This window comes from Labeo rohita, chromosome 15 (assembly GCF_022985175.1).
Source record: "Labeo rohita strain BAU-BD-2019 chromosome 15, IGBB_LRoh.1.0, whole genome shotgun sequence".
Lineage (NCBI taxonomy): Eukaryota > Metazoa > Chordata > Actinopteri > Cypriniformes > Cyprinidae > Labeo > Labeo rohita.
The window spans coordinates 27,048,179-27,066,438 of NC_066883.1; the positions used below are offsets into that span (position 1 = coordinate 27,048,179).

At 39.4% G+C, this 18,260-nt stretch overlaps 2 protein-coding genes across 4 annotated transcripts in view; one reads left to right on the plus strand and one right to left on the minus strand.

Moving 5' to 3' along the window:
• nf1a (neurofibromin 1a) overlaps positions 1 to 18,260 on the minus strand; it is an 83,525-nt gene that overhangs the window by 36,235 nt on the left and 29,030 nt on the right. For all 3 annotated transcript variants that reach the window (XM_051128552.1, XM_051128551.1, XM_051128550.1), the window contains exons 30-35: positions 16,617 to 16,679; positions 13,939 to 14,097; positions 13,719 to 13,816; positions 12,908 to 13,054; positions 12,553 to 12,699; positions 12,264 to 12,374 (exon numbers count right to left, since the gene is read on the minus strand). In XM_051128552.1, the coding sequence (XP_050984509.1) occupies positions 12,264 to 12,374; positions 12,553 to 12,699; positions 12,908 to 13,054; positions 13,719 to 13,816; positions 13,939 to 14,097; positions 16,617 to 16,679 (725 nt within the window). The remainder of the gene's footprint in view (positions 1 to 12,263; positions 12,375 to 12,552; positions 12,700 to 12,907; positions 13,055 to 13,718; positions 13,817 to 13,938; positions 14,098 to 16,616; positions 16,680 to 18,260) is intronic.
• Positions 1,258 to 4,773, plus strand: omgb (oligodendrocyte myelin glycoprotein b). Its single transcript, XM_051128555.1, has 2 exons — positions 1,258 to 1,637; positions 3,186 to 4,773. The coding sequence occupies exons 1-2, from the start codon at positions 1,624 to 1,626 to the stop codon at positions 4,357 to 4,359; spliced, it is 1,188 nt and encodes a 395-aa protein (XP_050984512.1). The 5' UTR covers positions 1,258 to 1,623; the 3' UTR covers positions 4,360 to 4,773.

Sequence of the window (18,260 nt, forward strand, 5' to 3'; positions counted from 1 at the left end):
GTTCTCAGTTTCCAACCCTAACCACACACTCTTCTAGGGATCAGCATACCTGAAGTACCACTTTTCAGAAAAGTATGAAGTTAGCACAAGTCATATACTATGTGTCTTCCGCAGAGTGATGAATGCAGGGTCTGTGCATCGCCTGCAGCAGAAGTGAGAGAGGAAATGTCATAGCTGAGTCAAATTGGGAAACAAACCACAAGCCTATTTCTGACTTTAGATTTATTTTCAAGAAAGCTCACTTCATCTGTTGGGACTCCGCCAGAGTTCAGTGGCTTCACAAACCATTGCCTTTAAACTACTAGTTTGTGGGATGCCACAAACAACAACATTTTCCTCATCATCCAATTCAGACACCATACCATGGTAAAGCTACAGTACTTGTTTTGACTAGGGTTACGACAAGGTTTTAATTTCCTGACAGCATCCAGTTCTTATTGGTACTGCTGCAGGTTTTCTGATTCAATAGCTCACAAAACTTACTGTGCTGCTATGCAGGTGTTCACACATTTGATTGGTGTTGCTATGCTGCTTCGCTCCACGGCTACATTCGTTACCTCATTGGTGGTTTTAAAATGCTCACTTGCACATTCAGAACACTAGGGGCAAAACACGTGGGGGCCAAATGGAGCATGACAGACCACAGTATCCCAGACCATCAAATTTAGATACATAGCTTTATAGATATAAAGAACTGAAACATTATTACACCTGCCAAATGTTGTAGACTTGTTACACTAAGTAGACTGCATACAATACACTCTAGCTAAACTAAAGTGAGTACCAACATTTCAATAAATGAAATGAATCTGAATTTATTCGTAGACCAGTGCAACAACAAAAACGGTTATCACCTAAATGAGGACATGGCCGTAGAGGCACATTAAACCACGTCGACCTGGCTTCTGCATTTAGCTGCGTCACGCAGATTAATTCAGCACTGAACGGTACCATCGCAAAGGAGCCGGGGTTCATTTATCAAAGCGTCAGACTGGGAGTAATGGGATTTCTAAACATGCCATGTACACAGACATGTAAGGAGAACAAAAGTGTGAGTGCAAGTGTGAGTGTGAGAGAGACTGAAATCACGGAGATGATTTGGTGGTGTGTGCAGATCCTGAATATAAAACACTGAAGTCAGCATCCACCCCCCCCACACCCCTCCTCATCAGCAGCAGTATGGGTTGACTCTGTGCTGCATTTTGCCACCTCCCCCCTCCCCACCATCCGATGATCTGTCATCTCCCTCCTTTGGTCCCTCCTTTCCCTCTCTACCCCCTCTCACAGACATCCCTAAAGTAAGTGGAGAGACAGCAGCAGCAGAGGCTATCCAGGGGTGCAAATGCTTCGCATGACCATGCCTGGACGAACAGAAAGGCAGGGGAACGGCTAAGACTCTAAACCAAAGTAACTCTCGGCTGCCAAAGAGAGGAAAAGGAGGGGGGTGGGTAGAGCGTGAGCGAAAGCAGACAGGAGAATGAAACGGTGAATGCAAAACGTGGACCCTGCTGTCACACAAGACTGGGAAAACATAAGATAGCAAGCAGTACCAAGCATCACCTTCTGCTGCTCTAGAAAAAGGGGGAGAGAGGTCAGAACGGACAACGACATGTTCACGAAATAATGGAAAGGATCAGGTAAGCAATATATGAGATGCATACAAGAATAAGGAGGATCAAACATGCTCAATCATTAAAATGGAGAGATGTTAAATCAGAGCAGGTCTGCAGTGGAGCATTTTTATTTTAAAAACAGGGACACCTCCGTCATAGAAATTTCTGGCATGTGCTAACAATAGGCTTTTAGACTGTACTTGCAAACACTGAACTTACTAATGGATCTACTGATGATTTGGGCTTTAACGTCATATTTAATATTCCCTGGCAACCCAGAACACATGTAACTTTCCAGAACTGAGCATGCAGGTACTGTGCAATGCTGTTCCCAACTGCCCCACAAATGAGGGGGTGGGGGTTCAGGATGTAGCCACTGCTACCAAGGCTAAATGCTAACATCTCAGTGCTGCAGCATGGCAGGGTAGCTCCTGGCAGAGGCTCAAGCTATTAGCACAGACCCACTGAGAGAGAGAACTTAGTGGCTCTGTATGGGTGGTAACAGTGAGACCTGTTGTTAACAGTGCAATGGACAGAGAATGCTCAATAAATTAAAACGTCGTTATGGTATGATGTCCGTACCTTGTTGACGCGTTAGAGTGAATCAGAAGTGTGGGAAGAATCACAAAAATTAATGGACAATAAGGTGCAATGGGTGGTTGGGCTGAACCTGTATAGGACCCACACCAGTCAGTAAGATTTTTAATGTTTTTTTAAAGTCTCTTCTGCTCACCAATCCTGCATTTATTTGATTCAAAATACAGCAAAAGCTGTAATATTGTGCCATATTTTTACTATTTAAAATAACTGCTTTCTATTTGAATATATTTTAAAATGTAATTTATTCCTGTGATCAAAGCAAAATTTTCAGCATCATTACTCCAGTATTTAGTGTCATATGATGCTTCAGAAATCATTCTAATATGCTGATTTGCAGTTCAAAAGCTAAAAAAAAAAAAATCTAATTTAATCTACATCTAGTTTAATATACTTAATGTTTTTGGGCAGCAAATTAGAATATTAGAATGATTTCTGAAGGATCATGTGACTGGAGTAATGATGCTAAAAATTCAGTTTTGAAATCACAGGAATAAATTACATTTTAAAATATATTAAAATAGAAAACAGTAATTTTAAATAGGAAAAAAGTAAAACGTTACTGTTTTTGCTGTACTTTGGATCAGATAAATGCAGGATTGGTGAGCAGAAGAGAAAAAAAAATATTAACAATTATACGGTTCAAAAACCTTTGACTGGTTGTGCAGCTATAAACAGAACAAAACAAAAAAAAGACAAAAAAAGAAAATGTACACTGAGAAAACTGAGATTCTCATTCTTAAAAAGCTGATATAGTCTGTACAGAACAAATGACGACAAGATTGAAACATTAGACACCACAAAATGGTAAATGATAATCATGTTTAAGATTTGTAAAAATGATGAACTGACTTGTTTTAGTAGAAGAGCAAGCCTTCCACTAATCTCCAGCTTTGGTGTTTTTACTTAGCTTGGATGCTACTAAATATTCCTTAACCTAAAGAACACGTTTATGACCAGTTCTCCTTTTTACAGGACAGCCCACACCACACCTGCCTCCATGCCGACTAACCTGTTGCTCCTCCTCCTGTTCGGGGTGCGTGTGCTGGCTATTTGCCCGCCAATGTGCACCTGTAGCAGAGGCCATAGAGCGGTGGACTGCTCTGCGCGTGGGTTGGCTATACTTCCCGACAGCCTGCAGCACAACATTCACTTCCTCAACTTGTCGCACAACCGACTTCAAGATCTCGACGGACTCCTTAACCATTTTGACCACTTAAGAACTCTGGACATCTCCTATAACCATCTGCACCACCTTCCCGTTGGCCTGCCGAGAGCACTTTGGGATATACGTGCTTCTGGAAACTACATCCGTCAATTGGAGAAAAACGACACGGCCTACCACTGGAACCTGCAGAATTTAGACTTGTCACACAACTTGCTGGAACGTGTGGTCTTGATTAACAACACGCTGTCCAATCTTCAATCGCTCAATCTTAGTCATAACAAATTCTGGACTGTTCCGACAAACATACCCCACAATGTAGAGATGGTGGACCTTTCTCATAACTTCTTGCTGCAGATCTTACCAGGCTCACTGGATCGTCTTCCTAGACTGTCGAGGTTCTACTTGCATGCCAATCGTTTTACCTCACTAAGTGATGGTGTGTTCAGTCGACTGGATGGACTGCAGCTCCTCACACTTGGAGACAACCCATGGGCTTGTGAGGATGAGGAGAATATAAGCCATCTCCTGACCTGGATGCAACAGACCCCTGCAAAGATCTTGGGCTGTCCCTGCTACACCAGGCCCACGTGCGGAGAAGCTCACCTGGCCACCAGGAGAACCTGGCACTCTGCCGCATTCACAGAGCCGCCGCTGGCTGCCGACGCTCGTCATCCTGTGCACCGAGCACCAATGCATGCAGTTACATCTGGGTACCTGTCCAAGTCAGCCCAGTTGAACGTGGGTCATAGTGCTGCTAATACCTCTGGGCCAGGCGAGCAGGTACTGATAATGGGTGGAGAATTTCTCACATCAACTCCACATAGCCTGTCCACACAGTCAAGCACAACAATCCGAACACGTAGCACCAAGAAGGTCCTCCCAGGCAGAGCTCGCAGCACAAGCCATCAAATCCGCAGCTTTGCAACCACCATTCTGAGCCTTTTATGTACAGTGATTCTGCATAACAATCTCTCAAACTAGACCTGCTGTCTTGAGTCTGGAAAACAGTCCATAAAGAATGCAAAAACGAGACTTACCTCTTAGGTTTCCATTTTCACACTGTTCTGGGCTATCTTGAGAATTTTTCAACATATGCAATCTCTGCCTGCTTCCAAATAAACTGACTTCCACATAACGTGACTGAATGTTGTATGGCTTACACATATCAACATCTAGACACGTATACAAGTACACTACAATTAGCAGTTTCTTAATGTGGAAGTTGAATGTTCTTTCCAGTGTAATGCTTGTGCATTTCATTGTTTATATTATGTATTAAACTAAACACTTAAAGTGTAAAGCTGATGTGTTCTATGAGTACAGACATGCTGCCTTTAACTGTTAAAATAAGAATAAAAATGGAAAATCCATGATGTTTTACTACAACTGTATGAAATAAAGTCAACAGGCCTTGTGGCAAGACTGGCAAATGACAATGCTTAAACCCAGCGAAGCAGAGCTGATAGTTCACATCAAGAAAGGTATATAGCGGTTTTCCCAGATATCAGAACAATCCCATGGTATCACTCTGTGCTGTATGGCAACCATCAAGCTTGGCCAGCCGTTTTACATTCCTACACAGGATGGTAAATTGATCAAATAAATGCCAGCACTCAACAGACAGGGGTTTCCTACTACTTACAACAAAAACAGGGTGAAACACGCACAAAGCTGGTACTGAACAGAAAACAGCCACCACCAGCAGTCTTTACAAAATACAGCAGAGCTTGCTTTAAAAAGTCAATAATTTCCCTGATGTGTTTGGTGACACAAGTTTAAATGTTTTCTCAGCAATCTGTGCCTGTCCAAGCAAGAGGGGATTACTCTGCTGCGTCTTGGTTCTTCCTCGTCTACTTGTACATCTTATTGGCTTTTATTTGCCACTGCCTCTTTTGGCTTGCTCACTAGGGGCATTATATGGCACCAATATGTATCTACAAAAATCTGTCATATTAAAGGAGAACTCCACTTCTAGAACAACAATTCACAAATAATTTACTCACCCTCTTGTCATCCAAGATGTACATGTCTTTCTGTCTTCAGCCATTAAGAAATTATGGTTTTTGGGGAAAGCATTTCAGGATTTTTCTCTATGGAATGGACTTCATTGGAGCCCCGATTTTGAACTTCCAAAAGGTAGTATAAATGCAGCTTCAAAGGGCTCTAAACGATCCCAGCCGAGGAAGAAAGGTCTTATCTAGCGTCATTTTTTTTCGGAAAATAAAATTTTTAATACTTTTTAAGCACAAAAGCTTGTGTAGCACAGGCTCTGGGACGCACGTTCACATACTGTTGAATCACGTTGAAAGGTCACGCCGAACGTAGGTGGAACCACAGATTCAGTGTTTACAAACGGAAAAGACTAAGACTAAGAAAGTGCAAGTAAATCAAACGCTGTTTACAAGCAAAAAGGTACAATGATGTCAGCGGATTCTGAAGTTGTAGGAGAAAATAACATGGAGTTTTTTTGACATACTCTACCTTTTTGAGCCGGAGTACACAGACCATGAACTTAGATGTGATTTGTAGTAGTGACGGGAAGTTCGGATCACTTTACCAACTTGGACCTTTGAGTCACGTTCAGCAAAACGAACAAATCTTTTTTCAAGTCATTTAGTTCATTTTTTGCAAAATCAGCATTACGTGACAGTCCCATAAGATGAATGAACGACTCAAAAGACTCAAAACAGGTGAACTAATTCCAATACAGAACCTAATGATGCGTATGCGCGACTGAACAAATCACTCCCGAGACGACTCGTTCTTCCAAGATCACATTAAAGATTCGCTCAAAATGAACAAATCGTTCAAGAACGACCCGTGGACGCGGATCCCAGAGCCTGTGCTACACAAGCTTTTGTGCTTAAAAAGTATACAAATTTTTATTTTTCGAAAATGACAACGTTTTGCTAGATACGACCCTTCTTCCTCGGCTGGGATTGTTTAGAGCCCTTTGAAGCTGCATTTAAACTGCATTTTGGAAGTTCAAATTCGGGGCACCAATGAAGTCCATTATATGCAGAAAAATCCTGAAATGCTTTCCTCAAAAACCATAATTTCTTTACAACTGAAGACAGAAAGACATGAACATCTTGGATGACAAGAGGGTGAGTAACTTATTTGTAAATTGTTGTTCTGAAAGTGGAGTTCTCCTTTAAGATCATTAAATGAGAAGTCCACTTCCAGAACAAAAATTTACAGAATTTACTCAACCCCTTGTCATCCAAGATGTTCATGTCTTTCTTTCTTCGGTCATAAAGAAATTGTGTTTCTTGAGGAAAACATTTCAGGTATTTTCTCCATATAGTGGACTTCAATGGTGTCCCCAACTTCCAAAATGCAGTTTAGATGCAGCTTCAAAGGGCTATAAAAGATCCCAGCTGAGGAAGAAGGGTCTTATCTAGCAAAACGATCTGTCATTTTCGAAAAAAAAATTGACAATTTATATACTTTTTAACCTTAAATGCTCGTCTTGTCTCGTCTCTGTGATGCGCATGCGTAGTCTGTTTAATCCGGGTCAATACAGTTAGGTTAGGTCGAAAAACTCCAGTCTCATTTTCTTCTTCAGCATCAAAATCTCCATATATTGCCGTTTTACCATTTTTCTGTAAAGGGTGTTTGATCTTCTTTGTATGTTCACTTTGTAAACACTGGGTCGGTACTTCTGCAGCGATGTAGGACGATTTTGACGTTGGGGAAGAAAACGAGATGGGAGTTTTTTGACATACCCTAACTGTCTTGAACATATTGAACCAGAAAAAACAGTTCACACAGACTTAGACAGGACGAGCTTTTGAGGTTAAATGACTGATCCCTCGTCTGGGATCGTTTAGAGTCATTTGAAGCTGCATTTAATCTGCATTTTGGAAGTTCAAACTTGGGGGCACCATTGAAGTCCATTATATGGAGAACAATCCTGAACTTTTTTCCTCAAGAAACATTATTTCTTAATGACTAAAGAAAGAAAGACACGAACATATTGGATGTTCAAGGGGGTGAGTAAATTATCTGTACATTTTTGTTCTGGAAGTGAACTACTACTTTAACTACTTACTAGACTTCATAAACGGATGTCTTCCTGATATGCAAGAGAAGTAAACAACTAGCCCACAGTTTTTGTTTAATGAGTACGATCATTCAACTGATATGCAAACTTTCTTGTTTTAAACATTACTCACTTTGACGTAAATAGTCCTGATTAGTGACTAACAAATGCTCCCTGCCAAAAGTCTCATGATGGCAGAGGCAGTAAAGTAAACCTTAAAAAAACTGATTTTTCCTAAATAAATAGGTATTATAATACTGGATGAATTAACAAACTTGATGTGAAAGACTATAATTCCATCAAGTCCTATTATTTAAATACATATACAAACATTCATATACAAACACTAACATTCTTCTAACTAATCAGTGTGTGGAATCAGTGTCAGTTTAACCCAAGATGAAAATTCACTTCAAGCTTGTTTAAGCTTAAGTGTTTTTTTTTTTTGGGGGGTTCCAATGTTGTTTGGACACCAGTGTTCTCCAAAATATCTTTTTGTGTTTAACAGGTTTGGAATAACATTAACATGAGTAAACAACAAAACAACATTTTTGGAAGGACTATCCCTTTAAGAGGAAGAGGCTGGAGAAAAAAAAAAAAAAAAAAAAACACAAACACATTGACATCAGTCCTCTACAAACACACCTCTGCCTCTTCCGAGGGTGTTGGTTTTAACTGTAATGCTTAAATAAAAAGACAACAGTCTACTCTGGCATTCACAGTGACATCCTTCTAGACGAGCAATCATCTAAACGGTAAATATGACTATTTTATACAAACGATAGTTTCAAAATGTAGTAAATATTGGTTAATTTGGGATGTGTTACATTACTTATAACATATATATATATATATATATATATATATATATAGGGGTGTAACGGTACACAGATGCCACGGTTCGGTGGTCACAGATACAATTTCGGTACAACAGAAAAAAAAAAAAAAATCTACTGTGCTAGATTTCTTTTAATTTATTTTTAACAGACAGTAGTACAAATGACAATTTTTTTTCCACCTACGTGTGAAAATACTAAATATATCAAATTATAATGTCATATATAGGCTGTAAAATCTGCAATATATACATACATATATACATACATATATACATACATACAAGGAATAAATACTTGACATATTTATTTATTTTATAATTTAGTCAACTGTTAGACAAGGGGAAAAACAGTGCAACATGTAACGTAGCCTATATTTGCTGAGTTTCAGTTCATTTTTGTGACAGGGAGGAAACTCAAATGGCAGAAAGCAATATTTGTTTTGGGTTTAAGTTGATTTTGCTGGTATGAGGAAAGCTAATCGCGCTGGCACACACAAACCACATACATGAGCGTGCCCGCCTCACTATGTCACCGCAGGAACGCGTTAGCATTTGGATACATCGTCAACATGAAAATATTTTGGAATATTTAGATTTGTGCCGAATGAGAAAGGTAGGATACAAAAGCAAACAGTTCAGTGTGCAGGCCTTTAAAGTAACGTTATACTCCTTTGTCAGTGAGAGATGCATTCAGAATCAGCACATGGTCACTGTCTAGTGGGCTTTGTTTTCAAGTGTGCAAGTGCCTGTATTCGTTGTAAGGCCTCATGCACCGAACTGGGATGCCCGTACCGTGACGGTTCGGTAAGAATACATGTATCGTTACACCCCTATTTATATACATTTATATGTGACCCTAGACCACAAAACCAGTCATAATGGTACATTTTTGAAGATTTATACAATAAATAAGCTTTGCATTGATGTGTGGTTTGTTAGGATAGCACAACATTTGGCCGAGATACAACTATTCGAACATCTGAAATCTGAGGGTCCAAAAATCAAATTATTAGGAAAATTGCCTTTAAAGTTGTCCAAATTAAATTCTTAGCAATGCATATTACTAATCAAAAATAAAGTTGATATATTTACAATAGGAAATTGACAAAATATCTTCATTGAACATGATCTTTACTTAATGTCCTGATGATTTTTGGCATAAAATAAAAATTGATAACTTTGACCCATTCAATGTATTGCTGGCTATTTCTACAAATGTACCTGTGCTACTTATGACTGGTTTATATAAAACATTTACAAATCAAAAACTTAATTTATATTGTTGTTTGCCCCATCTAAACAGCCAAAGACTTGAATATGGCTTCGAAAACGCAAATACTACTACTTCTAGTAGCTCTAATTGCAAATATCGACATGCAAGATCCCATGACCACGACCACGCTGGGCTCCATGACCACGCCGGGCTCCACACCCACGCAGGGCTCCACGACCACGCCACGCAGCTCCACGAGCACGAGCACGCAAGGCTCCACAAACGCGCAGGGCTCCACGCCCACACACACAGGGCTCTACAAGCACGACCACGCAGGGCTCCACAAACATGCAGAGCTCCACGACCACGACCACGCAAGGCTCCACAAACGCGCAGAGCTCCACACCCACGAGCACGCAGGGCACCACGAGCACAACCACGCAGGGCACCACGAGCACAACCACGCAGGGCACCACGAGCACAACCACGCAGGGCTCCACGAGCACAACCACGCAGGGCTCCACGAGCACAACCACGCAGGGCTCCACGAGCACAACCACGCAGGGCTCCACGAGCACAACCACGCAGGGCTCCACGAGCACAACCACGCAGGGCTCCACAAACGCACAGAGCTCCTCAAGCACGCAAGGCTCCACAAACACACAGAGCTCCTTGAGCACGCAGGGCTCCTCGAGCACGAGCACGCAGGGCACCATGAGCACGAGCACGCAGGGCACCATGAGCACGAGCACGCAGGGCTCTATGACCACGAGCACACAGGGCTCCACAAACGCACAGAGCTCCTCAAGCTCTACGACCACGCACACAGGGCTCCACCTTGAGCTCCTCACACAGGGCACCACGAGCACGACCACGAGCACGCAGGGCTCTAAGAGCACGAGGGCTCCACGAGCACGGGGCTCCACGAGCACGCCACGGGCACCCACGAGCACGCAGGGCTCCACAAACACGCAGAGCTCCTCGACACACGCAGGGCTCTCAAACGCGCAGAGGTCCACGACCACGCAGGGCTCCTCAAGCACGCAAGGCTCCACGAGCACGCAAGGCTCCACAAACGCGCAGAGCTCCTCGACCACGCAAGGCTCCACAAACGCGCAGAGCTCCTCGACCACGCAAGGCTCCTCAAACGCGCAGAGGTCCACGACCACGCAGGGCTCCTCAAGCACGCAAGGCTCCACGACCACGCAAGGCTCCACAAATGCGCAGAGCTCCTCGAGCACGCAAGGCTCCTCGAGCATGCAAGGCTCCACAAACGCACAGAGTTCCTCGAGCACGCAAGGCTCCTCGAGCACGCAAGGCTCCACAAACGCGCAGAGCTCCTCGACCACACAAGGCTCCACAAATGCGCAGAGCTCCTCGCAGCAGGCTCCTCGAGCATGCAAGGCTCCACAAACGCACAGAGTTCCTCGAGCACGCAAGGCTCCTCGAGCACGCAAGGCTCCACAAACGCGCAGAGCTCCTCGACCACGCAAGGCTCCACAAATGCGCAGAGCTCCTCGAGCACGCAAGGCTCCTCGAGCATGCAAGGCTCCACAAACGCGCAGAGCTCCTCGACCACACAAGGCTCTACAAACGCGCAGAGCTCCTCGACCATGCAAGGCTCCACAAACGCACAGAGCTCCTCGAGCACGCAAGGCTCCACAAACACGGCAAGCTCCAAAGACACAGCAAGCACCACCGGTAAATCAAGCACCAGCACCACCAATAAACCCACTTCTATTGCAGTAGCTCATTTACCAATGGGACTGCCTGGATTTCTGCTCTACACTTTTATGGTTTTCAAGTTCTTTCAGCTGATCTGATTATCAACTCCCTTAAGACCTAAAGAATGAAAGTGCTTAAATAAAATCCAAAAAAAAAAAAAAAAAAAAAAGTATATATACACACACATATATATATATATATATATTATATAAATATAAATATATATATATATAAATATAAATATATATATATATATATATATATATATATATATATATATATATATATATATATATATAAAGACCACACAAGAAGATTAAGGACAAAAAAAACTTCACTGACAAATCTAAATGACATTACAAACGCTAAACAGACAAGGACGGGTATTTGCATATGTTAATGGGTGAATTGCATCATCGAAGGCCAGCAGCAAAGACACTGGTTAATAAAATGGAATTAAATACATAATATTTACACAGGATATTTGTTTTATTTAACATATTTAATTATTGCAGGGATGCATCATATTCTCAGTTTGCATTTCACTGTTTTTATTCATTTTGAGGAATACTGAATCTGTTTTTTGAGAGTGAGATAAATTAATGCATGTTCACATTTAGTCTAGAATACAGTAACATCATGTTTACTCGCAATTTCCCGACAGGAGATTTGTCAATCAATAAGTGGGGAAAAAAGTAACTGCCGTTACTTATTCGAAAAAGTAACTCAGATATTTTCTTAGAAACTCAAAAGTAATGCGTTACTTTACTAGTTACTTGAAAAAAGTAATTTTATTACGTAACTCGCATTACTTGTAATGCGTTACCTCCAACACTGGTCATTTCTATTAAATATGACACACTACAGACTAATGCATCAATGAACTGATATTCTGCAGCGATTTTATGCATTTACGCAAATTATTCTAAAAATTGTTTGGTCGTTCAAACAAGCCTTAAAGAAGGAGTATAAACAAATCAAACAGGATACAGGAGAGGTAAAAGAACATCCAAAACAAACAAAGTTACACCAATGTAGCATGACTCAAAAAATAAAGCTCTTACCTGCGAGCAATGTAATAAAAGACGGGATTGCCATTCTTTGAAGTGCCAGCTTGATAAAAGATGTTGAGGGTCTTTAAAGCTTTAAATTCCTCTTTCTCATGGACTTGATGTCTTTAAAAAGAGGAATATATATTAGGGTTGCTAATTTATTTAAAAAAAAAAATATATATATATATATTGAATGTTTTCTTTCACGAATAATTTAGTTTAGCTTTATATTTTCACAACTATCCTTCTTACTATTTCTTATTTAATACTGAAGAGCAATAGGAAAAAAAGCAAGAGTAACCTTGTCATAAACTCCTCAAACTTTGAGCTAGTGAGGTTGAGGCTGGACCAGTGTGTGTCAGCTACTGGCTTATGTTCAGGAGGGCCCAGGTATGCCAGAAGGGTGGCCATCTTGTCAAATGGTCTGCGGCCCACTGCCTTGTGGTCCCTGTGGTTTAAAGTTTGATTATAAGATTTGTTAAAACTGTATTAAAAGTGTATATATATTACATATTTTCCATGCACTAAACTCTTTTACATTTACCACAGAAGAAAATTGTTTCTTGATGGGTTAGCCACTGAAAAACCCAAGCAAATAGATATTGTGTACCTTGCAAATAACTTAACACTCTTTGTTTATCTAGAAGCTATTTTACCTGTTGCTCGACAGGTATTGGCCAATTCTTTCCTGGTTGTTCCATAACAGACGGTGCAGGGCGAGCACATTGCCGTCACTGATAAAAGACAGACTGTGGTTCACTGAGTCACTTGGCGGAGAATCAGATGCAATATCCAAGAAGAATCTGCCAAAACAAAAATTAGCCACTTTGAAGCCCAAGGTTCATAAAGTTTCTGAGAATCAGATGGATTTTAAAACATTGTGTTTCAAGACTCAAAAATCACAACTGGAGTTTTACTGCTTTTAGTCCATATCTTTAAGTTTTAAGGACATATATATTTGGATACACTCTTATAAATAAAGGTTCCAAAAGGGTGTTTTTGCAGTGAAGCCATAGAAGAACCATTTTTGGTTCCCCAAAGAACCTTTCAGTCAGTTCCTAAAAGAACCACTTTGAAGAACCTTTTTAAAAATCTAAAGAACCGTTTTTGCATTTGAAAGGTTCCACGGATGAACCATTGATGTCAATAAAGAACCTTTATTTTTAAGAGTATACCTGATTTTGTCTTATCCTGAATCACTACGGTACACCTATAATAAGTACTTATATTCTGACTATTTTAGGCTAGTTCTGGTAGAAACCCCTGCGGAGCAGCCCAGTACCTGTGTGATTCGACATAGACATAAACAGAGAGAAGAAGGTCCAGCTACAGTGCAGTTCTTTTTAGTAACCGCTAGAGCGCCAAAAGTTACGAATGTGTGATGAAAATCTAGCACAAATCAAGAATCTCCACATGAGAGAAACAAAAACGATCTAATATGTGAAAATCAATCAAATACAAACATACCTTCTGGCGGCATCAAAGTTGCTTTTGACAAAATCATTAAAGGGCCGCATATGCTCTTCTTTTGTGAAAAGGACATGATTAGCAATGCTCTGGAGAATCTGGGAAAAAAAAAAAAAAGTGTAAATAACATTCCATTTTGCCAGTTTGTCATGTTTGCCAGATTATGGAAATGGAAGACATGCATAATATGTATAAAAATGGCATCAGTTTACTCACTTACCTTAGACATTAGCTTGAGGCCACGCTCGATGCGAGGTGGAGGTTTCTTGTCTAGGATTCCTGCTTCGTACGGTGATACGATAGCCGGGTTGATGAAGCGCAAGAACATGGCACTTCCTACCGCACCTATACTGTTCTGAGGAAACCGCTGGCTGACCACCTGCACAAACGGATGGAGGGAAACAAGAGGAAAGATAGCTGAGTGCTGGAAGGATGCAATACAAATGACAGGTAAAAGTCAATTTCTTTCTTAGGGCCCTGTGAAATCCATTTGATTTTTTTCCAAATTCCGTTTTTTCCGCTTTAATTTTTCTCGACTCCTTTTTAATGGTTAAATTAAGTTTTATTTAATTCAAAAATCATGTCTAATTAATTAAAATCATGAAACTTAAACAATTTCACATGAATTTATTAAAAGTTTAGCCAAAAAAAAACAAAACAAAAAAACATCACGTTTAGGGCCCAATTAAAAGTTTTATTTTTTTCCTCACTACGTGTTTTATTCTTATGAAATTCTGTGTTTTAGCATGTCTAATGTTTTTTTTCCTTTAAAAATTCTATGTTGTGCATTTTAAATTTTCTGGTTATCAAATGAAGGCATAAAACATTAATTTCATTTATGTTTAATTATTTAATTGAATTGAATACCTTTACAGTTCTGTGTGTATATGACATGACGCTAGTTTTACTCAAATGGAATGATCAAATGCTCATGAAACGACTCTCAGAGCAGTTCTAGAGACGTCGTTCCTGTATTTATCTCCTCATTTAGTGAGACGACAGACGCGCACTTCAGTATGTTTGTAGTTAACAAAACTGTGCGTGTATGCCATTCATTAACACAGAGACACTCAAAACATGCAGGATTCATTTTAAATGGTATTGTTGTGGCTTAATATTTACAGATACTAGTCCATATCGCAGTTTGATTTAAGTGTATTTTGATTAATTCATCCAAACTTTGGCAAATTCCACATTATTCAGTAAATTCCATTTTTATGACTGGATTTTGTGATTCCGTGCGCATTTTCCGCATCGCGGAAATCATAGGGCCCTATATATCATTGCCATCATGATGATTTTAATTCTAAAGTAAAACAATATGAACATATTTCAATAGTTTAAAATTTAGGAAAGAATATTATTAGGAAAGAAACTAAGTGAATGACAGAAGAGAAAAATAACTGCTAAATGTGTTTCATGTCAGCTAAAACAGGCTATACATGACAGTAAACAAAAATGGTCATGAGACTTGAAACACTAAACAATGTTTGCACAGAACTAAAAATTAAATGTCAGACTATGATGGCAGAAATGCAAACTGATGCAGCTTATCGATAAAATGCAATGTACACAGTACTTATAGACATCACACTAAAACACGTAATAGTAACTCCATGAGTAACCAAAATAAATATTTGTAGAACAGGACGTACCAATGCATACACACCCTAAAAATAATGTGTGGCCACAAATCCACTACACCTTCAATTGACACATTATTTTTAGATGACTGAATTGTTTTAGTCTCAAGTGACTTCAAGTCCATTTAATTAGACTGAGATTTAAAGTAGGCTATGAAAGATCTCAGCTTATGCAAACCTTTTCAAATCCTTCTACTACTGAGAACCAAATAATCATCTTTTGAATAAAAAAAAATAAAAAAATAAATAATAATAATCTTCGTAATTAACCCATTCTTTGTGTATAGTTTTCGGAAAATCAAATTTGGTAACTACATGCAGTTTTACAATTTTAAAATCTCAACTGTGCAATGTGTAAACACATTTTTCCCTTTTATATATTTTTGATAGCAACCAGTGTTTTAATATGTAAACACATTAATAATCAATCAGAAAAGATCATTAAAACACACCATGCTTTAGTCCTAGTAAATACCAAGAGAAAGGAAATGAGGAAAAAACAAACAGACAGAAAATTAAATGTGGGAATAATTAGACATTTTACACCATTACATACATAATCAGGCATGCATGAGCACCAATGGTTTCTGAAATTGAAAACATGCACAACCATTGTTTCGAAGATGACCCATAGAGCACATGACAGAAGCCAGAGTAGTGCCAACATGTTCATTAGATCGTATTTAAAGCATGCAAATCACTCAACACCTCCATTAAAAGTTTTCCAAGAAAGAAAGGACTCTTCCAGTAGCCCAAAATGTAGATTCCTAATGTTTTCTAAGTTTACACACTCTCAGAAGGTAGACCAAGGCTCAAGGTCTGCATTTCTGTGGATACATTGTTTTCATGTTGAAACAGACCTTAAACCCACACAAAGAAGTCTTCTGCTTTACTGCAAGACACAGAAAAGCTGAACTGATCCAAACTGCCCGCCACCACTGACCCAGTCCACAACAGTAGAAATTCGAAAAAAAAAAAAGGGTGATCCGAAGCAGTACAATTATTTTGTTTAACTGCTCGCTTATAAGAAAACCCAACATACTGCAAACAACACTCTTTACACAGGTGTTTCTGAACATGTTCTGGCGAAAAACCAAAATCCAAAAACATGAAAAAAAACAACAAATGAACAAATTCATAATTAAACAAAAGAAAAAACAAACAAACCATAAAACATGTTGCATTTATGGTATGAGTAAACCCAAACTAATAATAAATAGCAGCTAAAGAAAAAATAAAATGCTAAAACACTTACGGATTTTTTGTTTTCCTTTTTTTCTTTAACAGTGGCTTTATTCAGAAGGGAGTGGCAAGTAGCCTACAGGGCAGAGATGAGCACAGAGAGGTCACAGCAGCTACACAACTGCACTCAGCACAGCCACAGTGCATACAAACACAATGAAGGAGCAGACAACACAACCACTGCCTTCCTAAGAGCTGATCTACCAACAATTTCATTCATGTTGATTTCAGTGATTAAGAAACACCGGCTGAAGCTCTCCAAGCAGAAAGTAAAGCAAAAGCAGTAAAGATGCTAAAGTGGAGTAGAGAAACAGCTCTCGGGCCCAAGCAAACAAAGTGTAGATATGTTAAGAGTGTAAAGATATTAGCAATAAGTTAATGCTAGCTGCAGGAAATTAAAGACCAGAATGTGTGCGTTGCATATATGAGGACACAAGTGGATCATGCAGAAGATAGAAAGAAGTGTGCAGCAGGACTGATGTTTGCAGCTGATTTAGGTAGGATGAGTCCATTTTTTAAGTCTGTTTTCCCAGAAAGCAAAAACTGTTTTAAATGTGTGTATCTACTAAACTTAAACTTGCAAGAGTCCACTAGCATAGCAATGACCTCTAAGCTAACTATATGCCACAAAACTATTGTTTTAATGGGACTCAATAAATCGAACATCACATCACAACCAGATCCTCATTGTCACAAAAAAGACAAGAGACCCCATGAAAGGAAACCGCAATAAGAAAGAAAACAAAACCACTTGTAATTAAAAAAAGAAAGGTTGTTTTGTCTTTCAAAGCTCTTTTCTACGCTTAAAAATCATCACCGTCCACAAGATGGTGCTCTTGACAGAGTACAGTCACATCAGAGATGAGAGGAAAAGACAGTAGGTGGTACTTTAGTTTCTGTAAAAAGATGATGCACTACCAATTGTATAAACTCACCCTTCAATTTCTTTCTATTCAAGTCATAATGGAAAGGAACAAAATAAATTGTTTTTGTACGCTCAGGTGGAAGTGATTTCAACTGCGGGATGAATACACTGTTTAATGTACCATGTTTGATATATATACACAGTTTATCGCAGCTGGGAGAATTGTGATTTGCACCTGAACATGACATATAAACTTTTACAACACAGTTTCAATCACTATCAAAATGTGTTTCAGACTGAACCTGTAATGTCTGTTGTTGCATGTGGAGCAGCAAATTATTCAGCAGATCTTGGATTTTGCCATTTGTAATCATTTGTAATGGGGATACCGGAAGCATTTTATAATCGCTCCTTAAATGCCTTAAAATATCATTTAATTAGGGATGCGCGATATTATCGGGCCGATATCGGAGTCTTTAAATGTAAAAATCGGCCCGATTTGAAAAATTATTCCAATATGTCTTGGCGACAAGAGGACTGACTCACATGTGGACAGGGTGTGCTAGCATGAGCATTTTATATGAGCATATGAGTATATTTTGATTCAAAAGGTCAGAAGCTATAGCTTACATAAATATAATATTTACAAAAAAATATAAATCACAAACAGTAAAAAAAAATTTTTTTATATATACTGATTTATTTATTAAAGTGTAATGTGTTACATTTTTTAAACAAATTATAAGCTTTAAAAGATTTTCAGAATTTTTACAACTCTTTTGCTTTAGACCA